Source organism: Anolis sagrei, chromosome 5, assembly GCF_037176765.1.
Source record: "Anolis sagrei isolate rAnoSag1 chromosome 5, rAnoSag1.mat, whole genome shotgun sequence".
Lineage (NCBI taxonomy): Eukaryota > Metazoa > Chordata > Lepidosauria > Squamata > Dactyloidae > Anolis > Anolis sagrei.
The window spans coordinates 74,890,459-74,912,281 of record NC_090025.1 but is presented as its reverse complement, the minus strand read 5'-3'; the positions used below and the strand labels follow the sequence as shown (position 1 = coordinate 74,912,281).

Genomic DNA, 21,823 nt, shown 5'->3' with positions numbered 1-21,823 from the left:
TTTCAGATTCAGTTCTAGGTTAGGACACTTCTAAAATCTAGATAGCTAGTAGCCAGGAAGTGTAAATGATAATAGAAGAGATAAGAACAAGATTCCAGTCCTACATATGTTGCTGAATTGTTCCCAATAGCACTAGCCAACACTGCCAGTGAAGGATACTGGATGTTGGACTCCAGCAATGTCTGGAGGACTATGTTTTTTATCTTGTGCTAGATCGTGGCTGTTTAACTTGACTAATTTTTCATTCATACAAGCCATTGTGGGTTGTTCCGGACTACATATGTTCAAAAAATATTCCAGTCATTGGATAAAAATTAGGGAAAGTGTGTCAATGGAGGGGCCATTTTTCCCAAAGTGGGGGAAATGTATCCGTGAAGGCCAATTTTAGGCTCCAGGGAGGTCTATTTTCCAGTTGAAAATGACTTGAAAATTGATTTCCAGTTCACTTCCTTTAGGTGGAAAGACTCTCCTACTCCTAAAAATGCACACCCTCCAACATTTCATGCAACACCAGAATGTGATCAAGATGTCATAACAACACAGGCTAGTACAGGCTACAACATTTTGCTTTTGCCTAAGTCTGTGAAGGGCAGTTTCTGCCCCTGTCTCTCCTCTGCTAACTCTTCAGTTAGTTGAATGCAGACTGCCTTCACACTTGGAAGGAGGGAAAAGGTGAGATAATAAGAGGATTATAATTGGGCCTATCCTGCCAAATTGGAACAGTTGGAGGGAATAAAAATGTTCCACAGAGGATAAGAAATTTATGAATAAATTGTCATCCATAATTCGAGAGAGCACGGGGGTAGGATCTGCCAAGGTTCCCTGGAGGGGAAAAGCAGTTCCTGGTCCATCCCTGCACTAGATGAACCAACACATCTGTCATACGAGGCAACTGCCTGTGTTCCTATATTTGAGATGATGTGGGATATCACAGTATATCAATAAATGCAGCTTGGCTACTTAGAAATATAGTTGTTTTTCAGATATTTCTGTTCTGATAACTGCATTTTCTAAAACACTATCTTGATTTGCTCTTTGGTGAACTGCCTTGAGAACAGCATGATAAAACATGTAGGTAAAACAGAAATGAAATGTTTGAACAAAGAACTAAGGAGTCAGCTGTAATGGTTCCACGGTGTGTGTGTGTGTGTGTATTTAAGAAGCACAGTAGGTTAAGAAAGCAGTTCCTTTTGGTTGTAATAATTGCACCCAGAAATCCAGTTTGTAATTTGATATCCATATGATGCAGGTGGGTGGCTTGACCAAATTGCTATTACAAGGAAAGTAGGCAGAGACTTGCTTTTCTTGGCTGCTAATGGATACCAAGTGGTAGCCCAAGTTAACCAGTTACAAACAGAAGCTTTATCAAAGGTTGAGGTGTGGGTGAGATTTTTAAAATTATAGATCAGAGTTGTGAGTGCAGAACTATTTCTAACCATAGATCTCCCACATGTGTTTAATACAGCAATCTTATGGATAGAAGTGGAGTTGCAGCATCATGAACACTAGATTCTCCCAAGACTTGCTGGATCTTTGCTGGAAAAGTTGAAGCAAAGCATAAGGAGTTGAAGCAAACCTTATTATTTGCTTCAACTTTTCGAGCAAAGATCCAGCCAGTCTTGGGATAATCTAGTGTTCAGAGTTTTAGGCCAAAACTAACAAAATGAAGTTCAACAGTAACAAATGCAAGATACTCCACTTAGGCAGAAAAAATGAAATGCACAGATAAAGAATGGGAGACGCGTAGCTTGAGAGAAGTACATGTGGAAAAGATCTTGAAGTCCTCATGGACAACAAGTTAAACATGAGCCAGCAATGTTATGCGGCAGCAAAAAAGGCCTGCATCAATAGGAGTATAGTGTCTAGACCCAGGGAAGTCATGCTACCCCTCTATTCTTCCTTGGTTAGACCACACCTGGAATACTTTGTCCAATTCTGGGCACCACAATTGAAGGGATAAGTTGACAAGCTGGAATGTGTCCAGAGAAGTGTGACTAAAATGATTAAGGGTCTGGAGAACAAGCCCTATGAGGAGCGACTTAAAGCGCTGGGCATGTTTAGCCTGAAGAAGAGAAGGCTGAGAGGAGACATCATAGCCATAAATATGTGAGAGGAAGTCATATGTGGTGGACTAAATTGAGCTAGTGACAGTAATAGCAATAATGAGGCACTAAGGAAAAGTTATCTTCCACCCCCTGATGAATGACAGATTAACTCAAAATATTCTGGAATGAAGAATGTCAACGTGTTGCCCAATTATGTATTTCACTTAGAATTAGGGTTTTTGGGAAGACTTATAGGAACCAAAGACAAGAACAGAGAAAGAAGCATCTTCTATTCCCTTGCGCCTGCAAATTAGGCTCAGAAGCAGCTGTATCATGGACAAAGTCGGATGGGCCTTGAATTAGGCTTAGGATAAAACTATCTATGCTCCAAATTCAGTTCCATCTTCTGAGCCTGAGTTAAGTCGCTTTATCTCTAATTACTAATTTCAGTGTCTTTAATGAACTTCCTGGCATGACCTTGAGGGGATGGATGATTTAAACATTTGGAGTTTAAACTTAAATGGATTGGGGCTATACTTAGTTTTACTGGAAGGCCAAAGCTGCTAAAACAGGTGGACATGGCTGGTGTTCTTTCAAAACCGTGTGAAAACAGAATGACAATTAGGTCTCTTCCTGATTTCCAATGTGGCTATTGGTGCCGCACTGAATAGTACACACACTGGAACACTGCCTTTCCAAAAATATCTGATATACTCTTGAAAGTTCAAGAATGATTCAAAACACTGCCAAACAGAGGTCATGGCTGTCCACTCCACTTGTCAGAGTGGATACAAGCAGAAGCCATAAATCAGGCTTTTGAGCTTCAGAATAGCATGAAGTTACATGCTTGCATGGTTTCAGATGGAAGAACAGCCGTTTCATTTAGGTGAGATTTCTAAACTGGACTTTGGTGAGTCATTGTTTAGTTACTCTGGTAGAACTGCTTATTCTCCTTTTCAGTAAAATAAGAGCAGTTATGAAACAGAAAGACTTGGTGACATTTGCATACCAGAACAAGGGATGTCTATTTTTTTAATCTGGGAAGCTTTGAGGTAGAACAAATAATGGTAGAAGGAAAGACAGGTGAGAGAACCTAGCTTCTTTACAAGCACAGGTGGGGTGGGTTTTTGTAAATGTAGGCTAGATTTCAGACGAAGCAAGTGGCAAAAACATCTCTGAGTATATTTCCTTGTATAAGAAAACTCCACTAACTTCATGGGATTGTGGTATGTTGATGGTTCATTTGAAGGCACACACAATGGTGCAGGAAGAGTGGAATCATGTTAGGTTTTAACTGAAGTACTCTTGCACCACCACTACTGTGCTCTGGCACCACAAGATGCAGAGCCAACCTTAAGAAATGGGGCCACAAAGTGGAGTCCATGACATGCGAGTGTGGAGAAGAGCAAACCAGAGACCACCTATTACAATGCAGCCTGAGCCCTGCCACATGCACAATGGAGGATCTTCTTATATTCAGCTGTATGGAAGGGGCCTCAAACACTTACTTAAATTGACCCGATTCTTGTGCGCAGTATTCCTCAGATGTTCAGCAAGATTCCTATAAAAATCCCATTTCATCCCAAAATATTCAATACTTCTCATTCCAGAAAGTGCATAGCTAAGGTTAGGAGAGAAGGGCAGAGATTTACCCCTTTACTCTTCCTTCCTTTTTTTCAGCTGCCTCCTGTCTTCCTTTCCTGCTACTCTCCTTCACTTACATCTCTTAACTTATGCTCTTCTATTATATCCACTCTTTCTCTCACCCTTCCACCCACTGGCCACATTGTCGAAATGCCTAATCACCGTCTCCCAAAGCAATTACTATACCCCCAACTCAAGAATGGGAAACGTAGCATTGGTGGACAGGAAAAGAGATTTAATGATGGGCTTAAAGTCAACCTTAGCAAGAATTGGCCCTTGAGCACTCTAACTAGAGGTCACCTGTGACCAGCAGTGCTGTAGAATTTGAAGAGGCATGAATGGAGGGTGAAAGGGAGAAACATGCCAAGAGGAAGGTGCATCAAGCTAACCCCAACCAAGACCGCCTTCCAGGAGGAAACGAAAGCCCTCACTGCGGGAGAAGATGCAGATCAAGAACAGGGCTCCACAGTCACCTACGGACCCAACACCAGTACACTGATCCTGGAAAACTATGCTACTCGGACAACGAGGGATCACCTAAGTAAAGTAAAGTCTAGTTTGAGAAGAACAATCAGAACTTCCAGTTTTCCCAACACAGTTTTGCAACTTCAGGAAGATGGGGTGAGGGGAAGCAGGGAAGAAAGTAGCTTGCGATCCATCTGGCTCCTCTTTAAGATTCGGTGGGCAGTTGTCCTGACTAGCACCGAATGGGAACTCTTCTCCTGAAAGGTTACATTCTCAGACGAGAGGGGAAATGAGTTAACATGTATTAATGTGATGCATGCTCTGGCAAAGTGACCTACTAAAGGGCTTCCAGATGTGTTGTGCAAAACTGAGAGAACAAAACAAAACAGAGCCTGAGTAATAAAGATGCTGAGTTGAACTCAGCAGGTGAGATTAACATATCTGACTGCCTCTGCTGTTAGGTAATTAAATCTGCATCTTGATGCCTGGGCAAACAAGCAAGTACTAATAGGAAATATACTTCTGTTCCTATCCGTTCTAATTAGCTTTTAAGCACCCCCCTCCTCCCATAATAACTTGAATTTAAGAAGTCCAAGGTACTAGTTCAGCATACTAATCCTCTTTGGTGTTCATATATACACTGTAGCCCTTTTCTGTTAGTAGTGCTGCAGCTGGAGATATGATTACAATGAATTTCCTGTTTCAGACCTGATGACATGGTGGGTAATTTTACTTTAGCCAAAGAGGCCACAAGGGAAAGGGAAGGACAGGAGTGTGTGCATAAATTTGGAACAGGGAGAGGGAAGCCCAGAACAATTTGCTGATGGCTTCAAAAAAGCAAAGATTTTCCACTGTATTTTTTAAAAATAAAATAAAATAAAATGGTTTCTTCATCTTCTACATTGTGAGAAAAGTCCAATAGGAGACATGCCATGCTTTTGAAGGTCTACCCTAAGGTAGTCATGAAACAAGTGTTTTCATGACCATAGTTTACACTTGAATTTTTATCTATTTATTTTAAAAATACACTTGAAACAATAAACAGATACTATAAAAAATGCCATGCTTATTAACGAGTTGGAGATACACATCTAGAGGTTGTTTAGTTATCTGCATCATAATTAAAATGGGCTTTGTGATAGAAAATTTCTGGAGAAAGGAACTCTGTGAATGCAAAAGTCCTAAAGACAATGGATTTCATTATGGCATCCATTTTAATGACAGAGGTAAAGATGAAGTAGTTTGGCCACATCATGAGAAGACAGGAAAGCTTAGAGAAGACAATGATGGTGGGGAAAATGGAAGGAAAAAGGAAGAGGGGCTGACCAAGGACAAGATGGATGGATGGCATCCTTGATGTGACTGGCTTGACCTTGAAGGAGCTGGGGGTGGTGACAGCCAACAGGGAGCTCTAGCGTGGGCTGATTCATGACGTCACTAAGCATCTGAAGTGACTGAATGAATGAACAACAACAACAACTGGCAACTTCAGGTCCTCCAGATTTTGTTGCGTTGTAGCTCCTATCATCAACGGCTACTTGCTGTGCAGGCAATGAGGATTGAGAAATGCTATCTAGCAATATCTGAAGTGTGACAACTCACCACTCTTGTATGAAGACTGCAACTCACTGACACATGGATGAAGTGTTGCTTTGGATTAGATTACTGGTTGCCAACCTGTGGTCCATGGACCACCAGTGGTCCCCAAGAACTAAAATATGGTCCACAGCCTCACCATTACTACACCATTGCAAAGAGACCAACTGGTCTCACAAAACCTTCTTATAGTACTGAAGCAATGGGGATGTTGGGAGCTGAGAGGTTGACTACCCATGAAAGGCAAGACAACAAGCTTCCTGACTGCTGCTTCTCCTCCTCCCTTCCCCTCAGCGGAGCTGTTCCATGTAGCACCTGGAAGGCGGGGGGGGGGGGGGGCACCATGGTGTCTTCATTTTTAGGCCTGTTCCTGGGGTTATTTGGAGTGCTAATTCAGCAAATTGCATTGGATAGACAACATCAGCTCTAGATTATTAAATATGGTTTTCAGTGGGCAAGCAGATGGCATATGTTCTGTATCAGAAATTAGAGCAGATGTGGACTATCCAATGCAATTTTGTGAATCAGCACCCCAAATAACCAAACCAAATCTAAAGTTGACCAAAAAACTGATTCGTAACCTTTTTGGTACTCATGTTGGAGAGTGGCCCCTGGTCAAAGTGGTCCCTGGTAAAAAAAAGGTTGGGAACCACTGGATTAGATGGACAGCTACACAGAGAGGCAGGAGGGGAGGAAGGATTACATTCAGGGAAATCCGAATAGAGGGTCCTAATGAGGGGAAGTGGTAACTGTGAAATTTCCCTCACAAATGACTGGTTGTGTAGTATCACAAAGCTTCCTTGCATAAGTGACGTCCTTAATGGCCAGAATCCTGTTGAAAACTTTTGAAGTGATTCTGAAGTCTCTTATGGGATGGTGAGCCTTCCTTATTTATGGGTTTCTGGGGTTTAGCTTGAGGGTAGATTTAAATCAGTGTCATACTGGCAAGATCACATTTTAAAAATTCAGGTTCAGACGAATGTTGCAGCGAGGCCAGATTTATATCCCAGGGAGACATTAAAAGGCACTGTGTGAGTGGGTGACAAACTACGCACTCTGCGGTTTTTGTTATTTTTCCTAAAAGTTACAACACAGCTGCTTCCGGCCCATTAGAGAGGAACATTTTCTTTTTCAGGACAGGGCGAGGGCGAGGGGGGAGACAGTTTGGAGAACGCATACCCCTGTGCGCACACAACTCTCAAACATCTGGGCAAAATCAAACAATTTAAGATACCCTATTGCTAAAACAGTGTATGGGTGTTTGGCAAGCGTCATTTGGAAAGGAGGCAGGGTGGTCCAGGAGCCCAGACCTATGTTTCAAGAGCTTTGCTTTTATATGCTTGTTCTCCATTAGATCTTTCACGGCTAGTAACCTTTTCCCAAACTGGACCTGTTTGGGAGATTTTTGGTATTTTAGAAGTTGCTTCTCGTGTCATATTAAAACTAGAATTGGTTGAGGAGGGATTAATTGCTTGGTTACAACCAGAATAGGGAAAGAAGAGGTGCTTGAAATAACGTTGTTTGACCAACTTCAAGAAAGATTGGGACTTGTTTATCACATTTTCTAGCAACGATAGGGGCAAATTTCAATTGTTGGATTTATGAATTAGAGCAGTGGTTCTCAACCTGTGGGTCCCTAGATGTTTTGGCCTTCAACTCTCAAAAATCCTAACAGCTGATAAACTGGATGAGATTTCTGGGAGTTGTAGGCCAAAAGCACCTGGGGACCCACAGGTTGAGACCCACTGATTTAGAAGAATGTTATTAAAAGCTGAAGTGTTGAAAGATTGCCTTTTTAAGGGGAGTAGGGAAGGCTGAGCAAAGGAAGATAGATGCTTTTGAACTGTGGTGCTGGAGGAAAGTTCTGAGAGTGCCTTGGACAGTGAGAAGATCCAACCAGTCAATAGTTCAAGAAATAAAGCCTGACTCTCATTGGAGGGAAGGATAGTAGAGGCCAAGGTGAAGTACTTTGGCCACATCATGAGAAGAAAGGAAAGCTTAGAGAAGAGTATGATGCTGGGGAAAATGGAAGGAAAAAGGAAGAGGGGCCGACCAAGGGCAAGATGGATGGATGGTATCCTTGAAGTGATTGGATTGGCTTTGAAGGAGCTGGGGGTGGTGATGGCCAACAGGGAGCTCTGGCGTGGGCTGGTCCATGAAGTCATGAAGAGTCAGAAACGACTGAACAAATGAACAACAACAACAACAAGGATAACAAGAGACAATGAATGCAAGGTTTGTAGAATAATTTAAGCAGTTGAATGTCTACTATGTGTTTATTGGTGTTTTATCAGATGGAGATCCAGAAGCTGGGGGACAGCAGGGAAAACCGTAGGGCAGCACCCAGTTTTGTCCCCTTATCATAGTTAGTCAAGGGCTGCCATCTCATAACATTTCCTGGCTGTCCCTGGCTTCCTTGCATGTTGTCCCTGGCTTCTTCAATGAGGATACGTATAGTCATCTGTACCTTCATTTCTTCCTTTTTGCAAACTTCCGTGATGGTGCCCTGCCAAAAGTAGCCCTGCATCATATCATGCACCCTGTTGGCTCTGTCCTGGCAGTGTGTTACAAGGAAGGAAAACTGATGAGGTCCTTAGCTCAGGGTGATTGTTTTAGGTTTAGTTGCATTAGATGAAGTAGTTTTAGTTTTATGTACTATATTATGAAAATCTGCTTTCTTGTATTGTTTTGGTTCTTTTTAGTGTTATCCATTATTTCTGAATAAAAAAGAATTATATAAAAAAGAAGTAGGAGAGAGTCTGGATTTAATTTTGATATTAATGCAAAACATCAAAAAAGAGGTGGTCAACCTCCATGAACTCCCCTTTTCAGAGGCTCCTTGGACTTACCGTGGAAGCTCTAGCCACATGACCCAGGTAGGAGACCATTCATTGTGACTGGGTGTGTTCTCCTCTGCGTCACAGGACGAATCCTCGCTCTCATCCAGGGAGGCCTTGCACTCTTTCAGTTCGAGTGCTTTGAGGACAACTGAGGAGGAAATGTTTTTCAAAAGGGCTACAGCCTCCCCACGGCTGACACCTGTCAAATCAATTCCATTCACATTGAGCAGAATGTCTCCTGGGGGGCAGAAAAATAAAACAGAAAATAGAACACACTTGCTCATTCAAAGCTCTACTACTAAGCTCAGGAACGTCCAACTGGCATCTTGATACACTGTGTTTTTTCTGCACCCTGACAAAAATAGATTCAACTGAGTACTGAAGGCTGGGGATCTGCATGTCAGCAGTGAAGTGAATTTGCCCTTGGTCTGAATCCAAATTTTAATCTATCCAAGGTGCTGGGCCTCTTTGTACGATAGACATAAATGCCTCAGAGAGCATCCTTGGAGTGTGGATTAAAACCCACAGCAGATTCATTGCCTCACTTACATGGAAGCTGCCAGCCACTATGGCAAGCAGGTTGTAAGATATAAAGAGATTCCAGATGTTACTCTTACAAATTACATTGATAAATATAATGTTATATTCCCAAACCTAGGGTGTTAGCTGGAAGTCTTTTGGCAGCACTAGCCCAAAGGATGGATGGGTTGCACAAGGATGCGAATTCAAATTCCAACTCAGCCAGCAACACTTAATTTTGGGTATGTGATTTTTTTTCAGTCTCCACCCACCCATACCAGCTATAAAAATGGAAAACAATAGTTTGGCAGGAAAACAGTTGTATTTGCTGCCCAAACTGAGGGCATAAAATTAGTTTCTTTAGAAGCACGACAAACAAAACTGTGCATGTGTGTGTATGGGTTTGTGTTTCATAATGCACTTGTGCAAACACTGTAGGGAAAATATGACTAAGCCCATGAGGTTCAATAGAAGTGAATAATTTCAAATATTTTTCAAATATGTTTTGTGGTGGGCCTTTAAGTTGCTTATGACTTATGACAACTCTAAGGCAAACCTACTACACAGTTCTCTTGGCATATTTGGGAGGAGTGGGTGGGTGAGGGGCAGGCCCGTAGCCAGGATTTCGATTCGGGGGGGGGGGGGCTGAGTTTGTTTCGGGGGGGGGGGGGGCGGCTGAGACTGAGTGAAAGAGGGTCTACCCTAGCAAACCTTTTTGTATCATTACCCAATACCCCCATGCATATGGGATATATTGAGTATGCTGATCAGATCATAATATGAATAAACATAGTTTAAATAATGCACCAGTAAGGCCTTTTTGTGAACCACCATGGGAATTTCGGGGGGAGGGGGGGTGAAGCCCCCCAACCCCCCCCCCCTCCCCCAGCTACATGCCTGGTGAGGGGTGGGGTTGCCTCTGCCTTCTTCTCAAGCTGAGAGTGAGACTTGCTCAAGGCAACCCAATGGGTTTCCAGTTCTCCCCGAGCCCGAATCCACCCTTCAACCACTGAACCATGTTGGCTCTTATTCAGACATGTACAGTGGGTGAAATCAATAAACTCAAAATTATACTTCTTATTTTTTTCATTGGGAAAATAGATGTGTTACACAAGGTATAGTGCTTGCATAAATAAAGAATTAAAAAGAGATGTGGTTTGGTGTATATTTGAGCAGTGAATCATTTATCATGAACAATACTGGGAATTATTGACTCCCGCCGGTTTTGTTTGTTATCAGTTCAAAGCTGTGCATTTGAAACACTTTGATCACTTCTATGCACCTTGACCTTCTAGAGCAGGGGTCCTCAAATAAGACCCGAAGGCCAGATATGGCCCTCCAAGGTCATTTAGCCGGCCCATGTTCAGGGGCAACCTAAGTCTGAAACTACTTGAAAGGACACAACAACAACAACAATCCTATCTCATCGGCCAAAAGCAGGCCCACACTTCCCATTGGAATACTAATAAGTTTATATTTGTTAAAATTGTTCTTCATTTTCATTATTGTATTGTTTAAAGTGTTTTTTTGCACTACAAATAAGATATGTGCAGTATGCATAGGAATTTATTCATGCTTTTTTCAAATTATAATCTGGCCCTCGAACAGTTTGAGGGACTGTGACCTGGCCCTCTGCTTAAAAAGTTTGAGGACCTCTATTCTAGAGTTTAAAAAAGTTAATTTTTGAGGCTACAAGACTGCTAGTTTTGAGGGTTTTATCTTCTGAGTTCTAGAAAAAAAATCTTCAAAGTGTAAAAAAGCTGTTAAGATAAATGATGGCGATGGATGATGGGTGCTGTAGTCCCAAAAGATTAGGCGTCACACTATATGCACTTCTTGTGAGCACCATTTGTTCAATAAGATTTACAGCTACAGGCCCAAAGAAAAATATTTCAGGGGACTTTTAGGAAAGCCATATGTTTTCCAATGCTACATCATAGCCACAACACCCCCCCCCCCCCCCAGTGAATTCAGGATGACAATAAACTTTTGGCCAATTTCTGACAAGATTATCAGAATTTTTAGAGGACACAGTTGTGGTTCAAATGTTTTAATTATTGTAAAATAAATCAAGCAGTTAATCAAAGATTTAAACAGCATAAGGATGGATATAAAAATGGGAGAATATTTATCCAGTTCCTATGCAAACTGAAAAATAGAGAGGAATATTGCATTTTAATAGCCCAGATTCTATGAACAAAGGGCTATCTCATATTTCACAAAACATCCAATTTATATCAAGTGATTTTGAGGAAAAATATGGTAGTACTTCTTTTGAGAAGAATGCTAATATTTGTGGAGAACTAAAACCATATTTGGAAATAAACAATACTCTGGAATAAGGAACCACATTTTTAAAAGCCTCCTTGTGGAATCTGGAGCAATTTCAAAGTTAATTTCTCCCCTCCTTTGTCCCAATGTATATTCAATTGTTTTAGATAGTGGCTTCAATATGGACATCAAACACTGATGACCACGGAACTGGTATTTGAACAAAGAACACTATGAGATTTGGGTTTGGAAAATGATTTCAGCTGCTCATCATACAAATGTGTGCAAGCAGAAGTTTCTTTTCAAAAAGCAATGTTAAGACCAGATTATTATTATTATTATTATTATTATTATTATTATTATTATTACTATTATTAAACACTCAACAAGATTAGTCCACAGCCAACAAGATCACTATGCTGGCTGTTGTTTTGGATCACATGCCAAACACTTCCCAAGTGTCTAGGACTGTGTGATGAATTGGCGAATAATGCGTGCAGATCCCACTAGGGTGGCCTTTTGCAGCTGACAGATGGTAATTTTGTCAGTGCCAATTGTGTTTAAGTGCAGACCAAGGTCTTTAGGCAGTGCACCCAGTATCACCACTGGGACCACATTTACTGGTTTGTGCCAGAGTCCTTGCAGTTCGATCTTTAAATCCTCATATCATGTCAGCTTTTCCAGTTGTTTCTCTTCGATCCTGCTGTTGCCTGGGATTGCAACATCCATGATCCATACTTTGCTTTTTAACATGATCGTGAGGTCAGGAGTATTGTGCACCAATTATTATTATTATTATTATTATTACTACTACTACTACTACTACTACTACTACTACTACTACGTTTATTTATACTCCACTTTTTCTCTCTACAGGGAGACTCAAAGCAACTGCTAAATTTATTTATTTACAATGTTGTAGTAGTTTGAGCACCTTACTGGAGAATGAACCCAGATTTTAATTATTACACTATGCTGGCTCATTTTTTCCAGCTGCTCCCCCTTTCCTTTTTCATGCATTAGAGAAAGGAATTTCCTTTAAGAAAACTGTTGTGAAGCAGGGTTTGGCTCTTCTCTAGAAATATGGGAGTGTGAAGAGATCAATGAGGGCCAATTATTCAAATGATTCCAGGCATATTCAATGCTTTTCTATGCATAGAGAACATTCCTGATGCCATGATGGAGCATTTTCATAATACTTATTCCAGTAATTCCAAGAAAAATCCATTTCCTCTAAGGCACATCTGGCCACTGTCTGCTCGTTCTGAGTCAAGCGGGACATTGCACATCTATGTTAATAACTTTAGGAGATGAGTCAGAGTCAGGATTCTGGAAAGCTTTCCCATCAATTAATATATTTAATATATTTGCATATTAACTCTAACTGAACAGGCTTATAATGTTTTATGCCATTAAATGCCATACAACAATTCTATAAGCATCTCCTCAACTGAGGTTATGATTTCAGACCAGAATTCCTTAAAATGACCAGTTTGGCATTGCCTGTGAACCAAATCAGCTGGGTGGCAATGGGAGTATTTGCCACATAGCGTGGTAAATGTGATGGGTAGCAGGGGAAACCATTGTTCTGCATCGCCTGCTGCACCACTTTCCTACACCCTGGGAAGTGTCCTACACCCTGCAAGGATACTTCCTCTATGGAGCCCCACCTTATATCGTGTGATGACATCTGGTGGGCTCAGTGGAGGAAACATCTTAATATAATGCTAGGACACTTCCAAGTCCCCATTTGATGAGATGGTATGTCTGTGAAGGGTTAAATAATCTCATCATATGGGCTGATTTTCCCATCGTACACTGCTTTCTTGTCTCTTTGCCACAGAGCCCATTACACAATGCACATCTACTTCTGGCTGGGCTCTATGGTAAAAGGGGCAAAAAAGCAGTGTACGCTCTTGCGGAAAGCTTCCTATGCTGTCTTCACTACAATGGGGGAAGCTGGATGGTGGACACTTCCCCCATGGGATGGGGTCAGTGGTAAATTGGGCAATGCAGGGCGTAGGGTGATGCATTCTCCACATCCCTACTTGGACCTCATGGATTCGCCACAATGTGGGGCAAATCCCTCACTTCATGTGATAAGGCCCAAAGTATAATTTGTGCATTTCAATATAAAAGAGTGGCTGTTTGGTTTGTTTAAGATCTAGACCAATACACAGAGCCATAATGCTTCCAAATATCTGGAGGTGTCACACATTAATTTTATAAATAATTTTATTTTCAAGGTTTAGTGGCATTTTATAAAATTTTGGTTGAGGCCCATTGGGTTTCTCTGAGCAGTGATAACTCAGAATATACCCCCCTCCCCCAGATATAGCTCATGACATCTCCAGCTTCAACTTGGTTTTCTGTGAGTTATTATACTACATTTCGTACTTAGTTTATTTATTTTTAATTATGACTCCCAAAATACACAGACCACACTGTACTAAAAATATAGGCTCAATTGGAGGAAACAAAGAGGTGCTCAGCACCCAGAAAGTGATGTCTGTCAGCTCAAAATATACTGTGCACATTCCTTCTCATCTGTCTTGGGACTCAGTAAGTATTCAATTTGCAAAAGTTGATGGGAACATGCTATAGTGCAACAGTCCTCAAACTTTTTAAACAGAGGACCAGTCCACAGTCCCTCAAGCTGTTGGAGGACTGGATTATATTTTTTTAAAAAACCAAACATAAATTAATACCTATGTGCACACTGTGCATCTTATTTGTAGTGCAAAAAATCCTTTAAAATAATACAATAATTAAAATGAAGAACAATTTTAACAAATATAAACTTATTAGTATTTCAGTGGGAAGTGTGGGCCTTCTTTTGGCTGATGAGATAGGATTGTTGTTGTTGTTGTTGTTGTTGTTGTAGTTGTGTGCTTTCAAGTAGTTTCAGACTTAGGTTGACCCTGAGCAAGGGCTGGGTAAATGAACTTTGAGAGCTTAGTTTGAGGTTTCCTGCTATAGTGACTGAAGCAGTGATGGCCAATGTATGATCCTTCACATGCCATTGAACCGGAGCTCCCATTAGACCTCTGCTGGCTAGATCTGATAGGAGCTGCAGTCCAATGGCATTTGGAGGTCCTCATATTGTTTATTCATGAAAATGAAGACTGAGGAATTCTGGGTTCAAATTCTCACTCAGCCAAGGAACTCACTGAGTGATTTTCAACCTATCAACTATACTTACTTCAATAATGACACATGTTGAGAACAGTCTACAGGTTTGGAAACTATGTGGCCCTCCCAGTGTCAATGGGATTACAATTCACATGATCTGCCATGTTGGGTATGCTGACTAGGGCTGAGAGGAGATGTCAACAGCATCGTCTGTACAATCCTAACACTTGATGGGCAACTCTTAGGAGGAATGGTGGAGTCCGATTAGAAATAAATAAACCATCTCTTCTTATGGAAATCAGACAGTTTGGGTGGGATCCAGGTTTAGGACTTGACTTATAGAAACATACCACACTTTTCTGCCTTCAAACTTCCTAACAATGCTGCACAGAGGGCTGAAGGACCTGGTAGAATGCAATAAAATGGCACATGCAGACTGGTGGAGAGGCCTTTTTGTTCATGTTGAATTCAACTTATCTTCTCAACAATATCTTCAAAACCATGACAGAGGGAACTGTGGCCTTTCGGATTTTTTGGAACAACAGCTCCCATAATATTTACATTACCTGTGTTGGTTGGATATGACCAGAGGTTCAAAAGACCTCTACCCCATACTTGCTTACAATATTTCTGCTTACCCAGGACATATTTAAACATTGGGATTTATTTATTTATTTATTTATTTATTTATTTACCGTGTTTGTATACCGCCTTTCTCAGCCAGAGGCAACTCAAGGCGATTCAGACCTCTCTGAGGTTGTGAGGTCTGAAGATGCTTGCCATAGATGCAGGCAAAATGTTAGGAGAGAATGCTTCTAGAACATGGTCATATAGCCCAAAAAAACCACAACAACCCAGTGATTCCAGCCATGAAAGCCTTCAACAATATATTTAAACATTTCTTGAAATCACTCATTGCTTTCACTCTGCAATTGGGAATATGCCCCGAACTCCATCAGTGTTGTCACCTGTTTTGATTCGGCCATCCCGACTGATGACTCCACCAGGTTCAACGCTCATCACATAAATGGGTAAATCCCATTCCTGGTGGGAGGAGGCACCACCTGCCACAGTCATACCCAGGGACTCTGTATGATCCTTTCGGACAACAACCACCTTTTCATGACTGGTGATGGCATGGAGGGCGGCCTGAGAAGGGAAAAGAGTAAAAACAAGTTCAGCGCATAAACAGAAACCTTTGACAGTTCAGTGGCAGATATTTTTCCATATTTTTCCATCATTCATCCATGGTTTTTCTGATTAATTCTGGTGTGTTGTTTCTTTCCAAACAGAAGTAAAAATTCATGACTGAATTTTTCCTGGGTGTAGATTGACTGATTCTTAAAATGTTTGATATTTTAAGAAGAGACAGTGTGGTAAAGTGGTTTGAATATTGAAGCCCACTGGGTGACCTTGGGCATGTCATACTCTCTCAGCTCCAGAAAACCCCATGATAAATAACCCCATAAGTAACAAAAAGATTGAGAACACAACAACAGCATACACAAAAAGATTCTTCCTCCATCTATGAAAACAAACTTGTTTCTGGATGAATTCTGTTTCCCTCGGAGAATTGTATTTTATCTTCAGTAAATCTCTCTTTACAAGAAATAGCCCTTCTTTCCTCCGTTTTTCTAAGGCAACTTTATTGTGAAGAGGAAAGAAAAAGAGACTCTTATTTCCATTTTTGTGAGCATTTTTTCCTCACTGGGAAGTATTCATTTTTGAGAGGAAATGTCTATCTAGTGCATCAGTCAAGGCATTTTTTGACTTTGTTAGTAAGTATGAAAATAATATGCTTCCTCTGTCTCATACTTCAATAATGTTCCAGCTCATGGATACTGCGTTTATACATTTTATGAAGAAAAATGGTATCAACTTCATCAAGATTTAAAAGTGATGGTCAGAAATGGATCGTAATCCTCCCTAGGTCACAATCAAAACCCTAATCACAGCTTTCTCTCAAAATATTTCTCGTTATTTAGATTTTTTGCAAAACAAGGACCAAAGGGAGAGTGAGGGGAGAACAGGAATCAAAGGAAGCCAAAGCTTTGCTTTAATAAACACCACCCTGTGCTTACGTGGCTTTATGAGAGATAACCAAATCAAATGGTTCAGTGTCAATTCTCATCAATGAGATTACTTCAGTGTGTTATTTTCTTTTTAAAAGTACTTCCTCTCCATGATTACAACATTACCTTGTAGGCTCTACAGAGAAGGAAAAAACATAACAGTTTGTCCCCCTTTTAACATTTACTGTAAAACAAATATTTACAGCAGATTAACTCAGTGTCCTGATAGTTGGCTTACAGGCAATGGCTGCAGCTGCGTGACCATTTTAATTACCTGAAGGCTGAAACTGTTCTTTCAGCTACAGAGTTTTATGTCCTTCAAGGACAAATGGCCTAGCCTTTGAAGACTGGAAGATAATGTATTTGCATATGCAATTAACAAGACTTTTTCAGTTTCAAATGTTGTGTTAAGAGCTTTCCGCATTCACTCAGTCTCCAAAATGCCAGGAAATTGCATCAACAGATGTGTAATTTAGGCAATACAGTTATGGTGGCCAGGTCCTTGAATGAAGTTCCAGTTTCTGAACTAACTTGAAGGTGGATAGCTCAGTGGTAGAATGAATTGAGATCTTAGACTTGTCTATTTACTGATGCCACTGAAACCGGCCAAAATGGGCAAACAGAGGGCATGCAGGACACAGTCCAAGCATCTTTAACCCCTTAAGATTCGAAAGTCATAAAATCTGGATAAAGTCTTCTGATACTAATATACTCAAACTCCCTGCTAGTGAAAAACAAGACCCCTTAAATAATTACTAAATTAAATAAGTGATAGCGTCTATGTCTTTATAAATTGGGGAGGGGAGAATGTCAGAGAGGGTTAGAGGAAGGAAATATCATGATAACTGTATTTTTTGTTGTTGTTTATTTGTTCAGTCGCTTCTGACTCTTCGTGACCTCATGGACCAGCCCTTGCCAGAGCTCCCTGTCAGCCATCACCACCCCCAGTTCCTTCAGAGTTGAGCCATTCACTTCAAGGATACCATTCATCCATCTTGCCCTTGGTCAGCCCCTCTTCCTTTTTCCTTCCATTTTTCCCAGCATCATTGTCTTCTCTTCTCATGATGTGGCCAAAGTACTTCATCTTGGCCTCTAATATCCTTCCCTCCAATGAGCAGTTTGTTTCCTGAAGTATGGGCTGGTTTGATCTTCTGGCAGTCCAAGGCACTCTCAGAACTTTCCTCCAACACCGCAGTTCAAAAGCATCTACCTTCCTTCGCTCAGACTTATGGTCCAGATCTCCTCATCTGTAGGTGACTATGGGGAATACCATTACTTTATGCGGATCTTCGTTGCCAGTGTGATGTCTCTACTCATCACTATTTTATCAAGATTGTTGACACTATAACACAACCTAATTTAACTTAACAGCAAAATAACAACAACTAAAAGCATCATAAATACCAAAATTTTGTTAAATACACTAAAAATAGAAATTTTAAAAAATATTTAAACCAATGTCAACATAGCTCCATCAGTAGAGGTTCGACAAACCAATGGCCAGGACTACAAAAAAATGTAGCCAACTATAAAAGGGCAGGGAAAGGGTTAGTGCAAACAGTGTATCATAGGGCTAGGGAAGTGAAGTGCAGGACAGAGAGCTATCTGGCTACCTAGGGACTGGGCCTAGGGACTAATCATTCTCAAAATTTTGCTGGAACATCCAGGTTCTCAGATCCCTACAAAAGGAGGTCAGTGTGGGGCTTGCCTAATCTTCCTGGGGAGGGTGTTCCAAAGATGGGGGGCCACCACTGAGAAGGCCCTCTCCCTCGTTGCCACCAACAATGCTTTTGCCTGTGATGGAAGCAAAAGGAGAGGCTCCCTGGCAGATCTTAAGAGCCCATGCTGATTCATAGAGGGAGATGCGATCCTGAACGTAGGCAGGACATAACTCTGCACCTTGAATTGGGACTGGAAACTTATCGGCAGCCAGTGGAGCTGCTTTAATAGGGATGTCGTACGTACATCGTACATTCCATATAATTATTGTATTGAGTTATAATTATTTGTATTGAGTTATAATTATTTTCATAATCACATAGAAAAATAAAAAATAAAAATATTTTAAATAATATGTTTAGAATTAATGCTGCAGCTTTTATGTCCTCCTTGACTTCATTCTCAACCCCCTTTGACTTTCTCCTTCCTGAATTTTCATTTTTTCTTTTGTAACTTGTCACGCTCCCATTCTAGCTCACTGCTGCATAATGTTCATTATACAAGCAAAAGAGAATGCCAGGAAAAAGAATGTATGTGTCCTAAACTTTAACTGAAATGACAAAGATGTTACTTTGTACCAGGGCACCAAAAATATGGGATAAATGTGGATGCCCACAACTTTATTAAAAACATACTGCCCCCCAAAAAATGCTACTTAACTAAGGAGAGGAAAATGGAGAATTCAATGGACAGACTAATGCCTACAAAAGAAGGGCAGAAAGCAATTAAATAATCTCTTAAACATTAGCTAATGCTTTTTGAGATTTGCCAATCTGAGGAGAAATCAGAACAGGACAACAGATATTTGCCAGCACTGCAGATGTTCAAACTCAGTTGTAACCCCCCGCAATCAGATGCCTAAAGCCCACAGAAGTTTTCCTTTTCAAAAATTTTCTAGTGCTCAGGGTTTGGTACGCTTACTGTATGTCTCCCTCCCTTTCTTCCTTCCTCCCTTCTCTCCCAGTGTGGGACCCAAGACAGCTCCCAAAGAGAGTCAATCAAAAATCCTTAACAATAATAATAAAAAAACAATTAAAACCTCAGATTAAATAGTATAAAGTAATTGAAAAGTCATTCTTTTTTTTAAAATGCATACTCTAATAAGTTTGGCAGGTTTGTATAGGGAGATAGGGTCTTTCGGATAGTCTGTGGACAAGTCTACATAGGGACCACCAAATGCAGCATTGCCCAAACACGAATCAAGGAACATGACACTGCAGACGAATTCAACCAGAGAAGTCAGCCATAGCAGAACACCTGATGAACCAACCTGGACACAGTATATTATTTGAGAACACAGAAATGCTGGACCACTCTAAGAGCCACCATGTCAGACTACACAGAGAAGCCACTGAAATCCACAAGCATGTGGACAATTTCAACAGAAAGGAGGAAACAATGAAAATGAATAACATCTGGCTACCAGTATTAAAAAACTCTAAAATTAGGACAGTAAATAAAGAGCAGCACTAAAAAAACAGGGGAATTCCATACAAGAATCAATCAGGGCCAGCTAACACCTCCCAACAAAGGATTCCCCCAGCAGCAATCAGCCAGGCTTTGAAGCTCCAAGGCCAATGCTAATCAAGGTGGCAAATTGCAACATTCACATTCACACCTGCCTCAAGCAGACAAAAGTTCTTTCTCCCACAGATATATAAACCTTACTTGCCTACTTTTCTTTTATATATATATATATATATATATATATATATATATATATATATATATATTGATTTTATTACGCATACAATTTAAGTAAAAACAGGAGAAGGGAGTGCCGGGGTTACAGAGGATTTGTGAAGAAGGAGGTTAGTTGGGTGTGGAATGGGGAACGGGTTACATGCGGAGAGAGGGGGGATGGAAGGGGGTGGGGGTGGGGGGTAGCGACAGGGGTGGGGGTTGGGTACTTCCAGGTTTACCCAGGGTGGTACAAACATTCTTAGTTTTACATACTTTATTCAGACTAAATACAAATTTTGTTTTCGCTTTGTATTTACTTGTCTTAATAGTTATCAATGCATGTATACACTTGTTTGCTCGGGATATTCAATCCCTTCTTCTTCTGTCTTTTTCTTGGATTTCATTTATAAATCTATTGCGTACATCTCTTTGCTTTTCTCTTTAATAAATTCTATTACAGGTTTCCAGTCAGTTCTCTGAGGTTTTTTGTAATTTTGTGAGATTCTCTGTGTCAAAATGTCCATGTTCATTATGTCCATTATTTTACAAATCCAATGTTCCGTTTTTGGGATCTCTTTAGTTTTCCACATTTTAGCTAGTACCATCCTAGCAGCTGTTGTCAAATAGAAGAATAATTTGTCCTCATTCTTTTCCAGTTTCAGATTATGTAGTCCTAGTAGTAATATTTCTGGTCTTAATTCTAATTTTACCCTAAATATTATTTCCATCATCATGTGGATTTGTGACCAATATTTTTTTTACCTTTTTACAGTTTCACCACATGTGTAAAAATACACCTTTTTCCTTTTCACATTTCCAACATCGGTCCTTGGTCTTGTCCTTGTTAATTTTTGCTAGTATTTCAGGTGTAAGGTACCACCTATAAAAGATCTTATACCAGCTCTCCTTTAGGTCTGTGGCATATGTGTACTTAATTTTATTTTTCCAATTTTTTTCCCCTTCTGCTAGTGGTATTGATTGGCCTACGTCTCTTGACCAGCTTGCCTACTTTTCAACAAATCTCACAACCTCTGAGGATGCCTGCCATAGATGTGGGTGAAATGTCAGGAGAGAATGCTTCTGGAACATGGCCATACAGCCTAGAAAACTCCCAGCAAACCCAAGAAACTGTTCTCCCTTACATTCAGACTAGGGATCCTAGTGGTCCATTGTTAAAAGAAAATGATTAAATCCGGATAATTACATGAGCTGGATCCAAATTTAGAGAGCTCTGCTGTTATGGATTAACAAAATGGCAACAGTTTAAATACCGTAGTAGAAGGGAGAGTTACATCTGATATTTGGAAAAAGTTTTTATTTTTAAAAAGCACTCATGGAAGTGATTTGGGAAGCATAAACACAGACTCAGAGCAAAAAGATTATTAAAGATCCTTTGTTAAAATATAAGCACTAAAATTTTATATTTTCTAGTTCCACGCACATTGCAGAAGGGCATTGTCCTCCTAAGTAAGATACTCTTCAAAATACAGTTAGTAAGGTCTGAGGTTGTCTCCGTTAGGGTGCCTTACAACTTTCCCCAACTCTTAGAGCTGGACAACTCACTGTTTACAATTGGCACTGGCTTCAGAGCCAGCCTGTTTCCACATGGAGGCAGGATGTCATGGGTTTTCTTCGCCAAAAGGGACGGCTGAACCATTTTATAACAACAAATGATGTTGAAGGCTACGGCTTATTCTTGGCACTGGATATTAGGAACTTGAAAGCAATCTCGACCCCACATTTACATCTGTGTCCTAGAAATGTCTAGGAAGAGAGTTGGCTCTCGAAGAAAAAAGAAAGAGGGGGGATGGGGACATTTAGATCAAATTATCCTAGA

At 40.6% G+C, this 21,823-nt stretch overlaps 1 protein-coding gene across 3 annotated transcripts in view; it reads right to left on the bottom strand.

Moving 5' to 3' along the window:
- The window catches only part of LNX1 (ligand of numb-protein X 1), a 100,372-nt gene that overhangs the window by 5,227 nt on the left and 73,322 nt on the right, over window positions 1-21,823 (bottom strand). For all 3 annotated transcript variants that reach the window (XM_060778522.2, XM_060778523.2, XM_060778525.2), the window contains 2 exons: window positions 15,481-15,661; window positions 8,600-8,828 (listed from right to left, as the gene is read on the bottom strand). In XM_060778522.2, coding sequence (XP_060634505.2) covers window positions 8,600-8,828; window positions 15,481-15,661 — 410 coding nt within the window. The remainder of the gene's footprint in view (window positions 1-8,599; window positions 8,829-15,480; window positions 15,662-21,823) is intronic.